The sequence below is a fragment of the Anabrus simplex genome, chromosome 1 (assembly GCF_040414725.1).
Source record: "Anabrus simplex isolate iqAnaSimp1 chromosome 1, ASM4041472v1, whole genome shotgun sequence".
Lineage (NCBI taxonomy): Eukaryota > Metazoa > Arthropoda > Insecta > Orthoptera > Tettigoniidae > Anabrus > Anabrus simplex.
Genome location: NC_090265.1, coordinates 257,250,155 through 257,268,301, shown reverse-complemented (window position 1 = coordinate 257,268,301; position 18,147 = coordinate 257,250,155). Strand labels below are relative to the sequence as shown.

Here is an 18,147-nt window from a genome sequence, read left to right as displayed (position 1 = left end):
AATTTCGCTGGCAGGGGGGCTGGATTTATATGTCGTCGTCATCATCATTTCATCCCCATCACGACGAGCAGGTCGCCTACGAGAGTCAAATCCAAGACCTGCATCTGGCGAGCCGAACTTGTCCTCGGACACTCCAGGCACTAAAAGCCATACGCCATTTAATTTCAAATTTACCATGAAACCGAGCAACTTTATGTGATAATAGCAGTTACCCGCGACTTCGCTCGAGTGGATTTCGCAGTTTTTACATATCGTCGTTGCCGGGACAAAACCTCCTCTGTGATAATATTTTTGGAGATATACTGACCCGCAGCACATATATTATGTAGAGCGAAAATGCCTTGACCATATTCACACAATATTGCACCTTAGATGACAGAACCTTACCGGCCAATGTTCTAAGCTAAAATATTTCACATAGGAGGTTTTGTACCGGCAGCGACGATATACTGTATATATACCGATACTCATTTTAAAAATTCGCCCACTTTTTCAATTCCTTTCAGACTCGGTCTTGTACTAAAACATTATCTGAAAATTCCTAAGTATGAAAACTCACCGGAAATTGAGTTTCATTTACCCCAGAAAATCTTTGTAAACCACGTTTGTAGTTTTGCCTTTCGGGGCTAAGGTGACCATGCAACATAGAACTGTACATGTGAGAAACTGCCGAAAAAATAACTGTTTCTTTTTTTAAAATGATATTCAAGAAACCTATTTCCACGTCTGTAATCTCTTCAATTTTTTAGATATATGTATCCTCTTAAACAGAATTCAATTCCATCTTTACTTATTTTAAACCCCATCCAAATCGATTTTCCGAAAAAGTATGTGTTACTTCATTTTGAGAGGAGATTCCACATACCAATTTTCACGTCTGTAACATCTTTTGATTTTCTAGATATAAGTATCCTCATACCAATAATTCAACTATTTTTCAATTATTTCACCCCTTAAGTGGATTTTTCGAAAACAAAAGAAATGTTTCTTAATTTTAAAGGAGATTCCAAGTACCAATTTTCATCTTTAGTTTTTGAGATATACCTATCCTTACACAAAGAATTCAAGTAACTTTTCAATTCATTCACCCTGCTTAAGTGGATTTTCCGAAAACAAAAGAATACCTACATGTTTCTTTACTTTGAAAGAAAATTCCAAAAACAAATTTTCATGTATGTAATATCTTCAGGTTTTAGATATGAATATCCTCATAAAAATAAATCAACTGTCTTTTCACCCCACGCCCGTTAAGTTGATCCGCCACCCCAAAAATTGTGTGTTCCTTTACTTTTAAAGGAGATTCCAAATGCCATTTTTCACGTTTGTAACCTTCACTTTTTGAGATGTAATTATCCCCATAAAAAGAATTCACCTTTTTCACTTTCTTTCACCCTCCCCCTTAAGTGAATTTTCCAAAAAAAAAAAAAACACGCGTTTCTTATTTATAAAGGAGCTTCCCAATACCAGTTATCATGGCTGTAATATCTTCAGTTTTTGAGATTTATGTGTCCTCATGAAAAGAATTCAACTCCTATTTAACCCCCTCCCCAAGCTGATTTTCCCCACAACAATGCATGTTTCTTTATTTTTAGAGGAGATTGCAAATGCCAATTTTCACGTATATAACAACTTAAGTTTTTATTAAATATAAGTATCCTCATATAAATAGTTCGATTAATTGTTCAAATATTTCACCCGCACACTGGATTTTCCGAAATCAAAGAAATACGTGTTTCGTTACGTTGAAAGGAGATCCAAATACCAATTTTCACGTCTGCAGCATCTTTAGTTTTTGAAATATAAGTATCCACTCGCAAATAATTCAACTGTTTTTTCATTCCTTTCATCCACCTTAACTGGATTTTTCCAAAAACAAGTATTTCTTTATTTTTAAAAGAGTTTCCAAATACCAATTTTCACGCCTGTAATATCTTCAGGTTTTGAGATATCAGTACTCTAATAAAAAGAAAACAAACCCTTTTCAGTCATTCCCCCAAGTGGTTTTTCCGAAAACAAAAAATGCATGTATTTATTTTTAAAAGAGATTAAAAATACCAGTTTTCAGTTCTGTAACAAATGCATTTATTTATTTTTAAAAGAGATTAAAAATACCAATTTTCAGTTCTGTAACATGTTAAGTTGTGAGATATATTGCAGGTATGCTTATTTAAAAATTCACCCCCTTTTTTAAATCCCAGTAAGTGGATTTTCTGAAAACAAATTATCTTTCTTTAATTTTACAGGAGATTCCAAATACTAATTTTTACGTCTGTAACATGTTGAAAATCGGAGATATACTGTAGATATAATCCTTCTAAAAATTCACCCTATTTTTCACTACTGTTCACCCCCATTAATTGGATTTTCCAAAAACAAAAGTACGTGTTTCTTTATTTTTACAGGAGATTCCAAATACCAATTTTTACTCCTATTATGCCTCCCTTAGTGATCACCTACACTATATTATAAATGCATTCCCAAAATTTCCTTTCTTTACGTCCAGTAGTTTTAGCTCGGCGATGATGAGTCAGTCAGTCAGTCAGTCAGTCAGTCAGTCAGTCAGTCAGTCAGTCAGTCAGTCAGGACATGTTATTTTATATATGTAGATTAATCTGTCAGTAGGAATGTGAACTCACAAACGACGTGGCTACTTCAGTAAATCAAGCTCACATTTTTTCACCTTAAAACGTCCCTCTCAGTTTTAACTTTTCTGAAGTTTTCCAGAAATGTTACGTTCTTCCTGAACAAACAACTTAAAACAGTGCAACCTGTAGCAGCTACATTCTTAACATAGAACACTGTTAAAAGCGTGCAGGTTCAGTTCTAAATAATTTGCTTGATACGAATCAATCATAATATTTTCTGCTTGTTGTATAGGCTATTATAATGAGGTTGGAATTACGTTTCGACCGTTTCGTATAGGCCTACTTAATGCCTATGAAATCTGTCCTATAACCTGCATGACCGTGGAAACTTTACTGGAATGGATATTTGCCATTAGTTGGTGCAAGAACTGGGAAGAAGGAGGTCGTAGCTTGTGTGTTAGGCACTAATCCGATATTCAACTGGAGCTGGAGATGAAAGAAATTGAAAAATACTTTAAAGATTTTGGATATAAAAAATCTCAAAAGATTTGATTCTGTAAGTGACCACTTTGCATCCAGAGAAAATAATTTTCATTTGTTTTGTACTTTACTACAGACGAAGACATTGCCCGGTAATTCTGAAACCTTCGTTTTACGAATATGAGTTCAAAAACGCACTCACATAATTACAGAAAGTCATATTCGAATGGCATGTGCATACGTATACAGGGTGTAAAAATTCAGGGATGCACTTCGTGTTATGTTAAGAACGATGGTGCAATCGGATTGGTGGAGAAAATCTTTCTTTTTGTGAAAGTGAGGTTATTTTTTTATTTCCAGGCGCGCGATTCAAATTGACGAATTTGCCGTGTTTGCTGTGTCAGAGCACAAGCCGCTGCCTGTTGCTGTGCGTCAGGGGAGGGAAGGAAAGCGATCGTAAGTGGGAAGGGAAAAACAGAGGCAATGCTCTTTGCGAATGCATAAGTTTATCTTTCGTTTCGCATAGTCGCTTCCGATCTCCAGTAAGCAGTGTACAGTTTGTTCTGCACAGTTGAATATGCGAACCCCGTAGGAAGAGAAGAACAAGTTGTTCTAAGAATACAGGCAGCTTTTCAGGTCATTAGCGACACACCACACATCCTGAACAGAGTCCAAAGGTCACTACACCGTTGTGAACTGTGCATCAAAGTAGGAGGGGAGAGGGAGCATATTGAATATATACTGTAATCAAACCATTGGGCGTATAGTTTCTTTCGTTCAGCATGTCATTCCATTTATTTACAATATTGTGAGTGAAGGAATACACAATCGTAGAGTGGCAGCGTTACATATCTCGCTCGCTTTCATTCCCCACACTTCTACAGGAAGTTTATTTGATTTTATTGATTGGCCACAGAGTGTACCGTGGAGTTCTTTAATATATCAAAAATATAATTGTGACAGAATGCCAAGATTTTTGTACGCCCTAAAAATATGGGCAACTTCAGCAGAGAGTGATCCTGAGATCACGCGTTGGACACACTATCTGAGGTCCAGTGAGGCAACTGATCGGAAGTGGTCGGATGTGAAGGAGACGAACAGCGTTTACTAAACCTGGAAACGTCCTCTCATTTCTGATTGCGTTTAATTACTGAAAAAACACTACCATAAACTTCGCAAGCGAATGTTGTTGGTAGTATTGCATCTGATTTGCCGAACAAATCACATAGCTCATTCAGTACTTCTATGTGAATAAAGTGCACTTACATCACTGGACTGACACCGGTAAACAGAACATCTTAAGCTCCAGGTGCTTGAGCTTGAGAAAGCTTGAGGACAGATTAATTATCAAGAATGCAAACAGCGCTATTCTTACGTAAAATTTAAACCACGTGTGAAGAATATTTTCCATTCGACACAGATATAAAGATAAGGCACGGGATTTAAGACAGAAATGTTGAAACAGTGCCTGAAAGAAATATAATGGGCTTTATTGCCTTTACAGTATTCCATCTTCTTCCCAGGCATAAGAATAACCTGCGTTACATAATAATACAACGTCCGATATATAATAAAGACAGTCCTTTCTCAGATCTTGCAACATTACTAGCTAATATTATATCATCATCAGTCAGTGAAGTATTAGACCAGGTGACCTTTTACTGTCTCAGTTCATTTTTTAGCTGGACGTCCCCCTAGGGTGGTATTGTACGATCTACTTTGAGAATCATTCACGAAGCTTTATGCTGACGTGATCTCCCCGTTGTTTCCCCAGATTCCTATGTACTTTAATACAGATTCTGTCTTTAGTTATTTCATCACATCTAATACTATATGACAATGCAATGACCGAGAGAGTTGGCTACGCGGTTTGGGTGACGTAGCTGTGAGCTTGCATTAGGGAGATAGTGAATTCGAATCCCACATCATCTTAATTAAGGCCTCGGGCGCTTCCTTACCGATCCTAGCCCTTTCCTATCCCATCGTCGCCATAAAACCTATCTGTGTCGGTGTGACGTAAAGAGAATGCCAGCTTATTCCAGTTATTTATGGGCTTGCTGGAGCCACCAGGCTCATCTCGGTTTAGGCCGGAGGTTTAAGGCCGCATGCCCTTCTTGACGCCAGGTGATATTTTAGTGAAATTAAAATCCAGGATCGACATAGATCCGACCTTCGGCCTTGGGTGTTAAGCCAGCAGGTAAGCCACTGTACACAGCACTCACAAAACGAATTTCATTCTCTAAGTAAAATAAATAGAAACAAATTCTTAGGTGAAATCCACATTGGAATCAGTGAACATTGATCAGTTTATTACTGTGAGTTATCAAAACAAATTGAACCCTGGCGGTAGAACTTTTTCTTCAAACTAGGAACAGTGAGAGGACGGAATCCTTGAATTTTAAACATCAGTTAAGATTCAGTGTTGTACATATATATTGGGTTATCTAGTCGAAACAGTACAGACGTGTCTGACTCCATGGCTAAGTGGGCAGCGTCTTGAATTTCGGTCCTCGGAGCACCGAATTTAACTTTAAGCTTAAACGGTCAATTCCCTTTGCTTGGGGTTGGGTGTTTGTGTTGTCCCCAACATTCCTGCAACTCATTCTGAGCCTACAGCACTATCATCGACCCTACCACAATGCAGTTTCCCTTACACAGCAGACGCAGCCCACGCTCGTCGGAGGGTCAGACTTACAAGGACGACACCAGGTTAAAAATATCCACACGAAGTTAAAAAAAAGCAAAGTCGTGCTTGGATATGAGTTCAATTCTTGATCAGAAAAGGTGATCAAAAAGTTGAGACTTCCACTTCTGAAAAGTGCCATGGGCCTGGGGCTCACTCAGCCTACAACAGAAATGAGATTTACCTAAAAACTACCACGTTAATTCTTGAAGTCCTGGGGGCAAAGTCGGGGTGTAGAGCTAACCACTCAATCCCGTCAATGCATAAATGCCTCGCCAAGATAAAGCGCAAACTTACCAAAGGTTTCAAGGAGTCGGCAAAAAACAGGGTAAAAGAAATCAGCATTCTTTAAAGAAAGTACGAAGAGTATATGAGAAGAGAAATTAACGGAGTGAAATTTATGGCCTTTAGTGCCGGGATATCCCAGGATGGGTTCGGCTCGCCAGGTGTAGGTCTTTCTATTTGACTCTCGTAGGCGACCTGCGCGTCGTTATGAGGATAAAATGATGATGAAGACAACACATACACCCAGCCCACGAGCCATTGGAATTAACCAATTAAGGTTATTAAAATCCCCGACCCGGCCGGGAATCGAACCCGTGACCCTCTGAAGCGAAGGCCAGTACGCTGACCGTTCAGCCAACGAGTCGGACAATTAACAGAGTGATGTTTCTAAATGAGGTCGATTTGCCCAACTTACCTAAACAGTGATATCACTAACAATAGTCAAATTAAATTTTTGCTAGTGGTTTAACGTCGCACAAACACAAAGGTTTTCAGTGGCGTAAGGATGGAAAAGCTAGTTGCTCTGCCTTTAATTGAGGTACACCTCCATCATTTGGCTGACCTCCATCATTTGGCTGTTCTGAAGATGGGAAACCAGGAAAAACCATCTTAAGCGATGCCAACGGTGCGATTCGAACCCACCACCTCCCGCAAATGCAAGCTTACAGCTTGCTACTTTCACCGCACGGCCAAATAGCTCGACTTTTCAACTTATATTACAAATTATAATATTGAGAAACTCTAATACAAGAGAGTTAAAAGAGCGTTCACAATTTTTTAACCACTCGTATTGGCAACTACACTTCGTAAATACGTACGTAAGCAGCAATAGACAACCCTAAGTCCGTAGAAGTGGCAAGAAAATTTCGTATGTGCTTTTCATATAGCCTATTGAGAGGGACACTTATTTTATATTGTTTGGCTTTACATGATGAGCGTTTTTGTAACAGAAAGAAGGACCAATCTGCGCTTTTGATGATTACTATCACCCTAGCGTTCGCCCGCAGATGAGATGGGGAACAACGGGAAGAGGTTCACATAAAGCAATAGTAAACATCACAATAGTTACACATACACCAGGCGAGTTGGCCGTCCGGTTAGGAGCGCACAGCTGTGAGCTCGCATCCGGGAGATAGTGCGTTCGAACCCCACTGTCGGCAGCCCCGAAGATGGTTTTCCGTGGTTTCCCATTTTCACACCAGGCAAATGCAGGGGCTGTACCTTAATTAAGGCCACGGCCACTTCCTTCCCATTCCTACGCCTTTCCTGTCCCATCGTCGCCATAAGACCTATCTGTGTCGGTGCGACGTAAAGCAACTAGCAAAAAAAAAAAGTTACAGGTTTCAAACAACATGGCTTCTTAGATTGATATTTTAATCCATTTTCTTTGTTTCGCTTCCGAAGTCCAGTGTTACAAATTTAAAATCTTCAAGCGAATTAAAAATTTGTGACAGAGCCGGATAATGGAATTCGGGCCAGCTGAGTCAGAATCGAACTCAAGGTCTCTTTGTAGAGTCTGACGAAGGGGGGGGGGGTCGTAAATGTTTTAATTATAATTTATAAACATTCTATTTTTGTCAATATTCACTCTGCTTCATTAGTAGTGCATGGAATGTCAGCGATAGGAAGAGACCACTGTACACCGAGCTCGATAGCTGCAGTCGCTTAATTGCGGCCAGTATCCAGTATTCGGGAGACAGTAGGTTCGAACCCCACTATCGGCAGCCCTGAAAATGGTTTTCCGTGGTTTCCCATTTTCACACCAGGCAAATGCTGGGGCTGTACCTTAATTAAGGCCACGGCCGATTCCTTCCCACTCCTAGCCCTATCCTGTCCCATCGTCGCCATAAGACCTATCTGAGTCGGTACGACGTAAAGCAACTAGCAAAAAAAAAAAAAAAAAAAAAAAAAGACCACTGTACAGGAGAATGGAAGTATTTTAGGCCACGTAAGATTCCGAAAGATTATCACCGAATTTTTCCGTTTCTGGGGCAACACTAGTAAGTTCCACAAGCATTCTTCGAATAAATTTGACATCAAATAATGCAATCATGCAATCCATAGAACGATTTCGACCATTCACTGATCTCACCTTCACTCTCATAGAGATAAGCAAATCTTGCACCAATAAATCTGTGTGCTGATAAAAGTGATTCACTTTTGTGCAGTTTCAGAACGTTATGAAACAGTTGAAATACCAAGCTTTTGTGCTCGCGGTAACGAATCCGATGTGGTACGTAGTATGTAGACTACAGCTGCTTCATTCTACACCCTAGCGTCAATTAATTATGAATAAAGAAACCAGTATAGACACAATGGCTATATAAGGTATCAGAGCGACTTCTCACTTGTTTTGTACGTACAATGGGAAGGGCTGGTATTTTCATAGTGTTGACCTTGAAAGCAGCACGGGTTGGTGATCGATATCTCAAACCCCAGAATTGAAGCAACGAATAGATTGTAATTATCAGACTGAACGATTTGGCCGCGTGGTTAGGGGCGCGCAGCAGTCAGCTTGCATTCGAGGGATAGTGGGTTCGAACTACACTGTCGGCAGCCCTGAAGATGGTTTTCAGTGGTTTCCCATTTTCACACCAGGCAAATGCTTGGGCTGTACCTTAATTAAGGTCACGACCGCTTTTTTTCACTCCTAGCCCTCATCGTCGCCACAAGACCTATCTGTATCGGTGCGACGTAAAGCAACTTGGAATAAAATAGTTATTATTTCACTCGGGCACACTTCAGTAACCTCCGAAGTGTGGCTATGTTTATTACAATTTTAACAATTTTGCTACTGGAGTTCTAAAGGTTTATATAACGCAAAATTGAAGTCTTGTAGAAAGTAATTATACCTATGTCTAAATATGTCTTACGCACGGTTCCCGAGAAATAATTTCTCTTTATAATCGGAAAGTCCGGTTCTATTCAGGTCTCATATATCGATCCTCGTCATGGACTAAGGGCTGAAACGCAATACATTGAATTTTGTAAGGTCAACTGAGCAGTTGTTGATAGGAAATGCAATGGGCCTGGTCAGAAACCCAATCAGTTAGCTGACCATGTGTCACTAAAATATCCCCATGCCTTGTATCTGGCCAATAGTCGTCATGGCTAGCCAAGGCCCTCAGTGGGGACTGCCGAGTCGGGATGGTAGAAGCGTGGCCGACTCGCCTTTAAGGACGTTTGTCCTTTTTCCTGAGATTTCCATTTTTGGAGAGGCACGTGGCCCTGTAGTTCACTGAGTCTACAGTGGGAACTGAGAACCAAGTTAATTTCTTAGGGGAAAGTTGACCGGGCATACAGCTAACTACTCTATCTCACTTAGCGGCTAGGTTAATTCCCTCTCCTCCGTAGAGGCGATCAGGACTGGTACGAAAATTGTTTTCCTGAGTTGTATTTCTCATTAATTTAATTTTCTTTAGAGTTTTCTTGGCGGCCTTGCCGATTTTCTCTTGAATGTGTTAGGTCACACTGGGTTCTTCTGGTGAAGTCACGGGAGCCTTGTACTCTTAAACCTTTTCTCGCCATTTTGATTTCTGTTGTCATTATACTGGATGAATATGTGAAAAACACTTATCTAATTTGTAACAAATGAGTTAAACTTCTTGAAATAAAATGTGGTTTAATATGCAGTTGCTCGGTGGCAATTCCATCATACGCTTTATACCGTAAAGTAATATAGTCGTTGCGCCTGAGAAAACCGCTGTGTGATTATGTTGTGGGAGAAATACTGTCCCGCAACACATATACCTCCAAAAGCGAGAATTCGCAGGATATTGAACTTTAGATGATAGAACTTTACCGGCCAAAGTTCTAAGCTGAAATATTTCACATAGAGGATTTCGCTGGCGGAACGTTGATATACTTCTTTACACCTTCATTTTTCATGCTTTATGTCAACCCCCATATATTGCAGGTGTTGCTGACAACTGAAGTGAGGCACGATGACAGTCCCCGATGAGGAGGAGGCGCTGTTCGACGAGTTGATGAAGCACGTCGGGACGCGTGGCAAGTTTCAGACGCGGTTCAACCTGACGTTCAACCTCGTTTTCACCACTCTTGTCGCCATGCCCTTCCTCAACTTCGTGCTTGCCATGGCCGTCCCCAACCACTGGTGCCATGTGCCTGGAAGAGAGAAGACTAATTATACACATGAACGATGGTTGGAGCTCAATATACCCAGGTACACTTACAATGGAGTGCCATGTTGTCTAAACTTTGAGCGTATAACAGTAATGAGGCCAAAGTACAATGCAACATGTACAATCTCTTTATTCACTTGACGTCTAGATAGAGAGATAGGATAGATGGACAGATTGATATATGATGTTTATTTCTGTCAAACTTAGGGATATAAGCCCTCTGTTACCCTTTGCCATTACGATGTACAGTGTTAGAATTATTAAATAATATAATAATGGTAAAAATAAAAATGAACGTGCACAACTGTAGCAATGTATATCATGAGTAAATGAAAAATAATATAGAGATGTTATAGCAATAAAATAGACTGAATTTAAACTATTAATAATAATTAAAAGCCGCTAGGTATATTAAATTAACATAATACAAATAACAATAGCGGTAATAACATTATACTGGATTACTGAAGTTAAAAACACATTTATAATATTTAAAATAAATACGTTCATTCACTCGTCATTAAAGACAACTGGCTGCATTCAGTGTGTGTTTTCGCCAATCCGTTTTATATTTCCGCAAATCTCACATTATGAAGTTTAGTTTACATATTTACTTTCCTTCTAAAGTTGTCATTTGAACTAATTCGATTTTATATTCATATTTCTGCAATTCGTTCAGAGCGCCAAGAGGGTCTGATAATGCTGGTTGTTCCCCCTCCCACCTTTACGTAACGATCATCACAATAGGTGTAAAATTCTAGAATTAAAAAAAGACTTAGCCCGTGATGCAAAGATCAGAAGTTTAGCGAGAGGCGTTTATGACGCATAAAACGAATCCTCCAAAGAAACTATTTACAGCACATGTTTTATAATGGTTGGAAAGGTACATCGACGGTTCAGAGCAATTCTATCGTAACTAGCATTTTTAGATGTTACATAAAAGCAAATTCAATGTTCGTGTATGCCAGAAATCACCATGGAGACTTGTGGCTGATGATGTTCTAGGCAACACTGACAGGTGTTTGAAATAGAGATTTTATTATCATACACCTAAGAATGAACTTATTAGCAAAAGGAGTTTCAAGAACTCAGAAGATCTTTAATCACTGAATTCTTTCTCTCATTTTAGTTTCGTTTTCAATATACTTTACTTCACTTGAGGTAATGCAGTGTAAATATACAACGGAAATATTTGCTCACAAGTTTACTTAGTGTCCTAAATTTCAAGTCAGTTTTAGTACATCGTTTCACAACAATTTTAAAAGATGACAGGTACCAAAACAATTTTACAGGACGGACAAGAAACTCCCCTTTATAAGTTGCATATTTATGTTTTTACATTAGTCAGTTAATCCCAAAGTTTACAATGCGGTCTTTGCTATTAACTCTACTGCCTGAAGTTTTCAAGAGTTAGCAAGTACCTTATGATCGCATGCAGGCGTCACATACTAAATGAAGTCCTTCCAAGCAAAAACGAGTTGCAAGAACTCGTAAGGTCTTATAATCACTGAATTCTTTCTCTAATTCTATATTCATTTATTTCGATATACTTTATTCTAAGTGATTCTACGGATTCTTGACAAATTGCCTATTTCACTGTTTCTCTGGACAAAAAAGTAACGATTCTTGTCACGTTTCCAAGATCCATAAAAGGATGTCCACAATAACATACGGTCCCATCAAAATCGTCCATATGCTAAACTGTCCAACATTTAATGGTCTACGTACAATTGGTTCACAATATGAAAAGCTCGACAAGGAAGTTATCTGCCAGACAATAATGTCCAGCATATGAAAATATCCAGAATGTAAAAATGTCCAATAAACTAAAATGGTCCAACAATAATTTATCGTTACTCTGCAATATTATGAAATATAATACAATTATTTATGAAATGGATGTAATGCCCCAAGTGATCTAAAGCCAGAAGAACAAGCCCATATTGTTACATGGAGATACCATTATGGAATCCGTGGGGTGGAGGGTGGTGGTGGGGAAATGTCGGCAATATTCTGACCGGAAGACCTGTATACAAGATGTACAGCGAATGCTGACTTCAAAAAGTTTAGAATTATGACTAGTGGTATAGGGAAAGATTTTAATTGTCCAAACGTAAAAGAAACAAAGGGTTAGAGGAATAGTGAACAGAATAAGAAATAAGGCAAGGGAAGATCCATTCGAACCACCAAGCACCGTTGTAAGACAAGTACTTACCGGAGTTAGTAATGAAGACATTTTAGTAAGTATTCTGCAACGAGATGCAGTATCAGAATGGTTTCTTTAGCAGCAAAATCAAAATAGCCCTCCACTTCCGCACTTAAGGAAGGGCATTGTGATTATTGAACTTAACAACAAGACATTGACAGGATAAAATTTTCTGTGGTTTGATTCAGGTATAAACGATAAGTCAGGAGTGCTATTTTTTTTTCCACCGATATAAACATATAACACATGGTTGAAAGTGACAATATTCAGTAATGGAACGTTTTAAACAGTTCCAAATCAATTATTTCAATTTTTCACAGTACATGGGAACGTTTTTGGATTTGGATTTTCTTTGGTGTTTTGTTTGACAGTTTGTAAGAATGAAGTGGTTAAAAATTACTCGGTACATCTAAATCGCACATGTAATTTTACTTATGTAATGCGCGATTTTGAACTCATCAATATGAACGCTTTTCGATTGGCATACCCTCAGGTATTAGCCAGTGGGCGTCTCTTCCACTTTAATAAAGGCATATGGAGAAAATGTATTCAACAGAGGTTTGAGGGTACATTATTTGGACAGTGACCACCCTGAAATAAGAAACCAAGTACAGGACATTACTGGACTGTCGGTCATTCCACTAAATGACTTGCAAATGGTTTGGGATTTATTAAATGACATATTTATTGAAGATGTCTTGCAACTTACATCTTATGCTAAAGTGAAATCTATTAATGGCCGTATATAACGAGGACAAAGGCGAGCAGTTCCTCCTGGATTCCCTCCTGAGGTAAGGGAGGTATATCATTTAGTACTAAATGAATGGCAGCGCACCAATAATATGGTGAAAGGACTTCACCCTCAGTTTAAGAGACTTCTCGTCTCACATCACGTAAACATTTGGCGATGCATTATACACCGTCAGGAACAACAGTTGAAAACAAAACAATTAATCATTCAAGTCTTGGCCTGCTAACCAAAAATCAAGCAGCCTATAAATCTACGGTACGTGAATAACTAAAATAGGATATTTTAACAATAACGGAAATTACCAGTATTACAAAGGTGGCAAATGAAAAACTACAAGTCAACTGGGTCGGATGAATTTAATTTCGAGATAATCAATGCACTTGGAGAGGTTGGACAACAGAGGACGTACAGAATACTGCACAGAATTTGAAAAGAGAATGTAATACCCAACGACTGGAAGCAGGGAGTCATCATCCCATTGTCGAAACAAAGGTGATAGAAAGAAATGTACCAACTACAGAGGTGTAAATCTAGTCACATGGCCTCAAAATCTACGAATCCATTCTTGAGAGCAGGATTAAAAAATGCTTTGAATGTACGTTGAAGAGGAGCAACATGGATTTAGACCTCACAGATCAACTATAGACTTCATTTTTGCCAACAGAATGCTTTATGATAAGTATTGGGAGAAAGGTAAAACACGTATAACTGTTTTTCTGAACATCGGGTAAGCATATGATCCTGGACCACGCAGGCGCATGCCTGGGAATGTTTGAGACCTGGGGAGTGCCTGACGACATTGTTGCACGAGTACAACCATTATATGATAAAACCAAGAGCTGCGTCCAGGCCCAGGATGGAGCGGCAGCGAAGAGTGGAGTCCAGCAAGGACTCCTCTTCATAATCATAATGGATGAAGTTTTAAAAGCGGTTAGAAAGGATCCAACAACTATTTTCCTGATTTTTTCTGATTATAAATTAACTAATAATTGTATGGGGTGAGACTGGAGCGGAAGTACAAGCTAGACTAGATCTTTGGCATGAAGCGTTTACAACCTCAGGTCTTAAAATCAACAAATCCAAGACAGTTTGCTTGGTGATAAGTAGAAACTCTCCAACTGTTCATCTAAGAATTTGAGATGAGGAGATATATATTGTAGATAACTTCCAGTACTTAGGTAATATTTTTTATTCAGACAACACACGTCAAGAGATTAGCAACAGAATACAGAAAGCTTCCAATCATGCTGTACGTCAAATAATTTGGGATAAAACAATTCCGTTAGTCTAGAAAGATCAGCTCGTATAAATTATACCTGGTATCTATACAGTCGTACAGTCTGGAAGTAGCTACACTTATTGGATTAAAAAGAGTCGTCTTCAGGCAACAGAAATAAAGTTCCGCCGTTCTTGTCTACAAAAACAGCAATGGACAAAATAAAGAATGTGGATATGCGACAACAGCTTGGATTGAATAAAAAGCCTGCTGGATACCCTAATACTGAAAAGATTACAGTGGTACGGTCACATGAAAAGAATGGATCCCTGCAGAATTTCTCGAGCATACTTCGACCGCAGTTTTCCTGGGACGAGACCAAGAGAAGAAGATTTTCAAGGACATTCAAATTAGAGATATAAAATTGGGTCGCATATATGAACAACATCTGTGGATGTAGAGGGCAAACTGCAGGGGGCTTTTACACAACCGCACCCGGCTTGCTGGAGCGAAGAAATAAAGATCATGACGATAACAAAGATGATATCCCTGGCGATCTTGGAGCCATATCATATCATGACCTTTAAAAAGACGATCCACAAGATGACCAATAGACAATTGCGTTGTATTAAAGTTTAATATCATAATACCTTTCATAAGAAGTTTCCAGGAGTTCCTCTGTATTTTAATTTCGTTTAGGGTAGACATTTTCTTAAGAACCATGGATGTGGACATTTTGTTTCATGGACGTTCAACTGAATGGACCTTGTAAGGTTGAGGATGTTTGGACATTTCTGAACAAGGACATTTGAGAGAAATGGGCTTTTTCATAGGTAGACGTTATCGAACGTTGAATGCTTTCGTATTGTGGACCTTTTAAATGTGGACCATATCTGTATATCCCTTATCGTTCACTCTTTGACCATTATTCTTGTGTAAACCTATTAACTATCACACTATGCGCTTACTTCTCTATTTGCCTTTCTTTCTTCCTTTTTTCATAATTTTGTTATTTCTGAGAATTGTACATTATATTCTGATGTAATCATCTGTTTTTCAATCTTTTTCAGTTACCTTTTCAATCACTGGATGTACTATATCTGTTTTGATGGACGAAACGCGAGTTCATTTATACATCCAATACTTATGATATCGTCGCTTCACCGGTAAAACGTTGTATCCCACAATACTCTTCCTATCCATTATACTCCTTATGACTGGTCACGCCTCCCAGCCATATATGGATCCGCAGTCCATCAGAACAATGTCCGTTGTGTTCGTTTTCCTATGTCGACGATTAAACGAAAATGAACCTTACACTAGGAGTGCGTAAATACGTAATGCAAACGTACATTCCTACAGTACGGTACTGTAAGGTTCATTTTCCTTCACACATGGGCATAGGAAAATGAACACAACAAAATTTGTTCTGATGGACTGCATATCCATACGTGGCTGGGAGGCGTGACCACTCTTAAGGAGAATAATTGATAGGAAGAGCTTTGTGGAATACAACCTTTTACCGGTCGAGCGACGATATATTTAGGGGGTTCAAAATGATTGGCACTCCCTCCATAATTCTGGAAAAGTAGCAGTTTGAAATACGTGCCTAGTGTATGCGGGAAGACATAGTTTAGAGTAGAACTATGTTAAACGACGTTTAGACTCGCTCAAACGCATTTGCAAGAAATGAGTCCTACTCAGTCTAGACTGATTCAAAACTTCCTGCTCGAGCACTCAGTTCAACGAGTCTTTGGACGGACTCATCTCGAAAAGGTGTTCAACTTCACCGAACAAATGAGTCTACCGAACTCTCCGTGCTGTCTTATCACAATGAGTGGAAATGAGTCTAGACATATCTAGCAGCACGGAAACTCGGAAGGTCAAGTGACTCCCTCATTAGTACATTGTTGCCACATGTATTGGTTCTCCGAACATCTTTCTCGTACAGCCACTCGTAACGCTCTCTCACATGTGAAGCAAAAACAAGACAACAACTCACAGTTTGATCACTCATATCAACTGAGTAGTCTGGTATACCAAGCCTGTTATCCACTTTTGAGTTTAGTTTGATTCACGCAGTTGACTCTTCAAATATAGCCTACGTTGACTGAGCAGCAATGAGTCTAGTTCGAGTCTGTCCAGACTCGTTCATTTATGAATTTTCTCTGTTCTTTCTACCAGTAGGCTCGTTCTCTGACCAAACGAGCAGAGTAGGGGTACAACCTGATAGATTCGCTCATTGTACGGCTCTGGTATGGAGCTCTATGGCGATCAGATGACGTTTCTACTGCACGCAAGTAGGTGCTGTGTCATTCATGTCGGTACGCGGGTGCATCCCTGTAAACGCTCAGACAACATAGAAACAGAGAATCACGGGCGATAGTGAACTATGTGGTGCCTCGGGAGGGAAGGGGAGGCTGCTTCACACACTCACACTAGATTAGAAGTCGTATGTTGGGGAGCAGCACCAAGTCGCAGAACAGTGACAATACGTGGCCACATAGCTGTCGGCAGATTACTGCTTGTTCTAGGATACACCGTGCTGCCTCATCCTCCATACTCGCCAGACCTTGCCCCTAGTCTTGTGAGATAAGAAGTTTACCTCCCACAATGAGCTTCAGATGGTTGTCTAGCAGTGGCGCCGGGATGCATCCAAAGAATGATTTTCTGGGCACCGAGCTCGATAGCTGCAGTCGCTTAATGCGGCCAGTATCCAGTATTCGGGTGATAGTAGGTTCGAACCCCACTGTCGGCAGCCCTGAAAATGGTTTTCCGTGATTTTCCATTTTCACACCAGGCAAATGCTGGGGCTGTACCTTAATTAAGGCCACGGCCGCTTCCTTCCCACTCCTAGCCCTTCCCTGTCCCATCGTCGCCATAACACCTATCTGTGCCGGTGCGACGTAAAGTAACTAGCAAAAAAAAAAAAATTCTGGGCCAAATACGGAAACTGATGGAATGATGGCAAAGGTGCATAGACATTGGTGGGGAATATCTCTGGTGTAAACTATATTTATTCTATTTAAATAAATGGTTACTGTAAAGGAAAAGTATTTTGTATCATTCTTGTATTGACATATATTTCTATTTGTGTTTAGAGAGGAGGGAAATATGGAGGTGCCCACGTTCAGCAAGTGTCATATGTACAACAGAACATGGCTGGATGACGGTCTCAACACTACTGAAGGTGGATGGGAAAAAGTTAGTAAGTAAAAGCAGTTATATATCAGCCAGTAAAGAAAAATGTCATAAGAGAAAACATTCCTCAAGTAAGTCCCATCACTTGACTGAATATTCTTCATCATCATTATATTCTTCCACCAATTCTTCCCACACCCTGAAGGGATCACGGTTTCCATATCACACATGTGACTTGGCCCAGTTTGCCCATCCTGACGCCAACCCCATTTAGAGGGATTCTAATGTTGGATATTTTTGTAATGGTTGACAATGTGATATACCATAATATGTAATGAAAAGGTATGTATTAGGATAAGCGCATTCACTCAGGCTTGTAGTTAGAGGCATTAATAAGACGTAGATAAAATTCCCGACTAAGCCGGGAATCGGACCCGGAACCTTGTGAACCGAAGGGAACTGCGCTAACAATTTAGTGAAGGAGGCGGAACCAGCATTTGACTGAATGATATATAAATTCTATTACTTGGGTAATATTCAATAGCTGATCGTTATGTCTATGTACAAAAGAAGTAGGAAGCATGATATAGGCTTTTGGGCTTTCTCTGCGAAACGTGAAGAATTTCACCTTACCTTCTTGACACGGCATACGGCCAGA

The 18,147-nt window shown here is 39.5% G+C and overlaps 1 protein-coding gene across 3 annotated transcripts in view; it reads left to right on the top strand.

Moving 5' to 3' along the window:
* Positions 1-18,147, top strand: part of LOC136864716 (carcinine transporter) — a 214,871-nt gene that overhangs the window by 54,322 nt on the left and 142,402 nt on the right. For 2 of the 3 annotated variants that reach the window (XM_067142062.2, XM_067142053.2), the window contains exons 2-3: positions 9,950-10,216; positions 17,450-17,556. The exons of the other annotated variant lie outside the window; for it this stretch is intronic. In XM_067142062.2, the coding sequence (XP_066998163.2) occupies positions 9,978-10,216; positions 17,450-17,556 (346 nt within the window). In that variant the 5' untranslated portion in view covers positions 9,950-9,977. The remainder of the gene's footprint in view (positions 1-9,949; positions 10,217-17,449; positions 17,557-18,147) is intronic. 3 annotated transcript variants of the gene reach the window in all.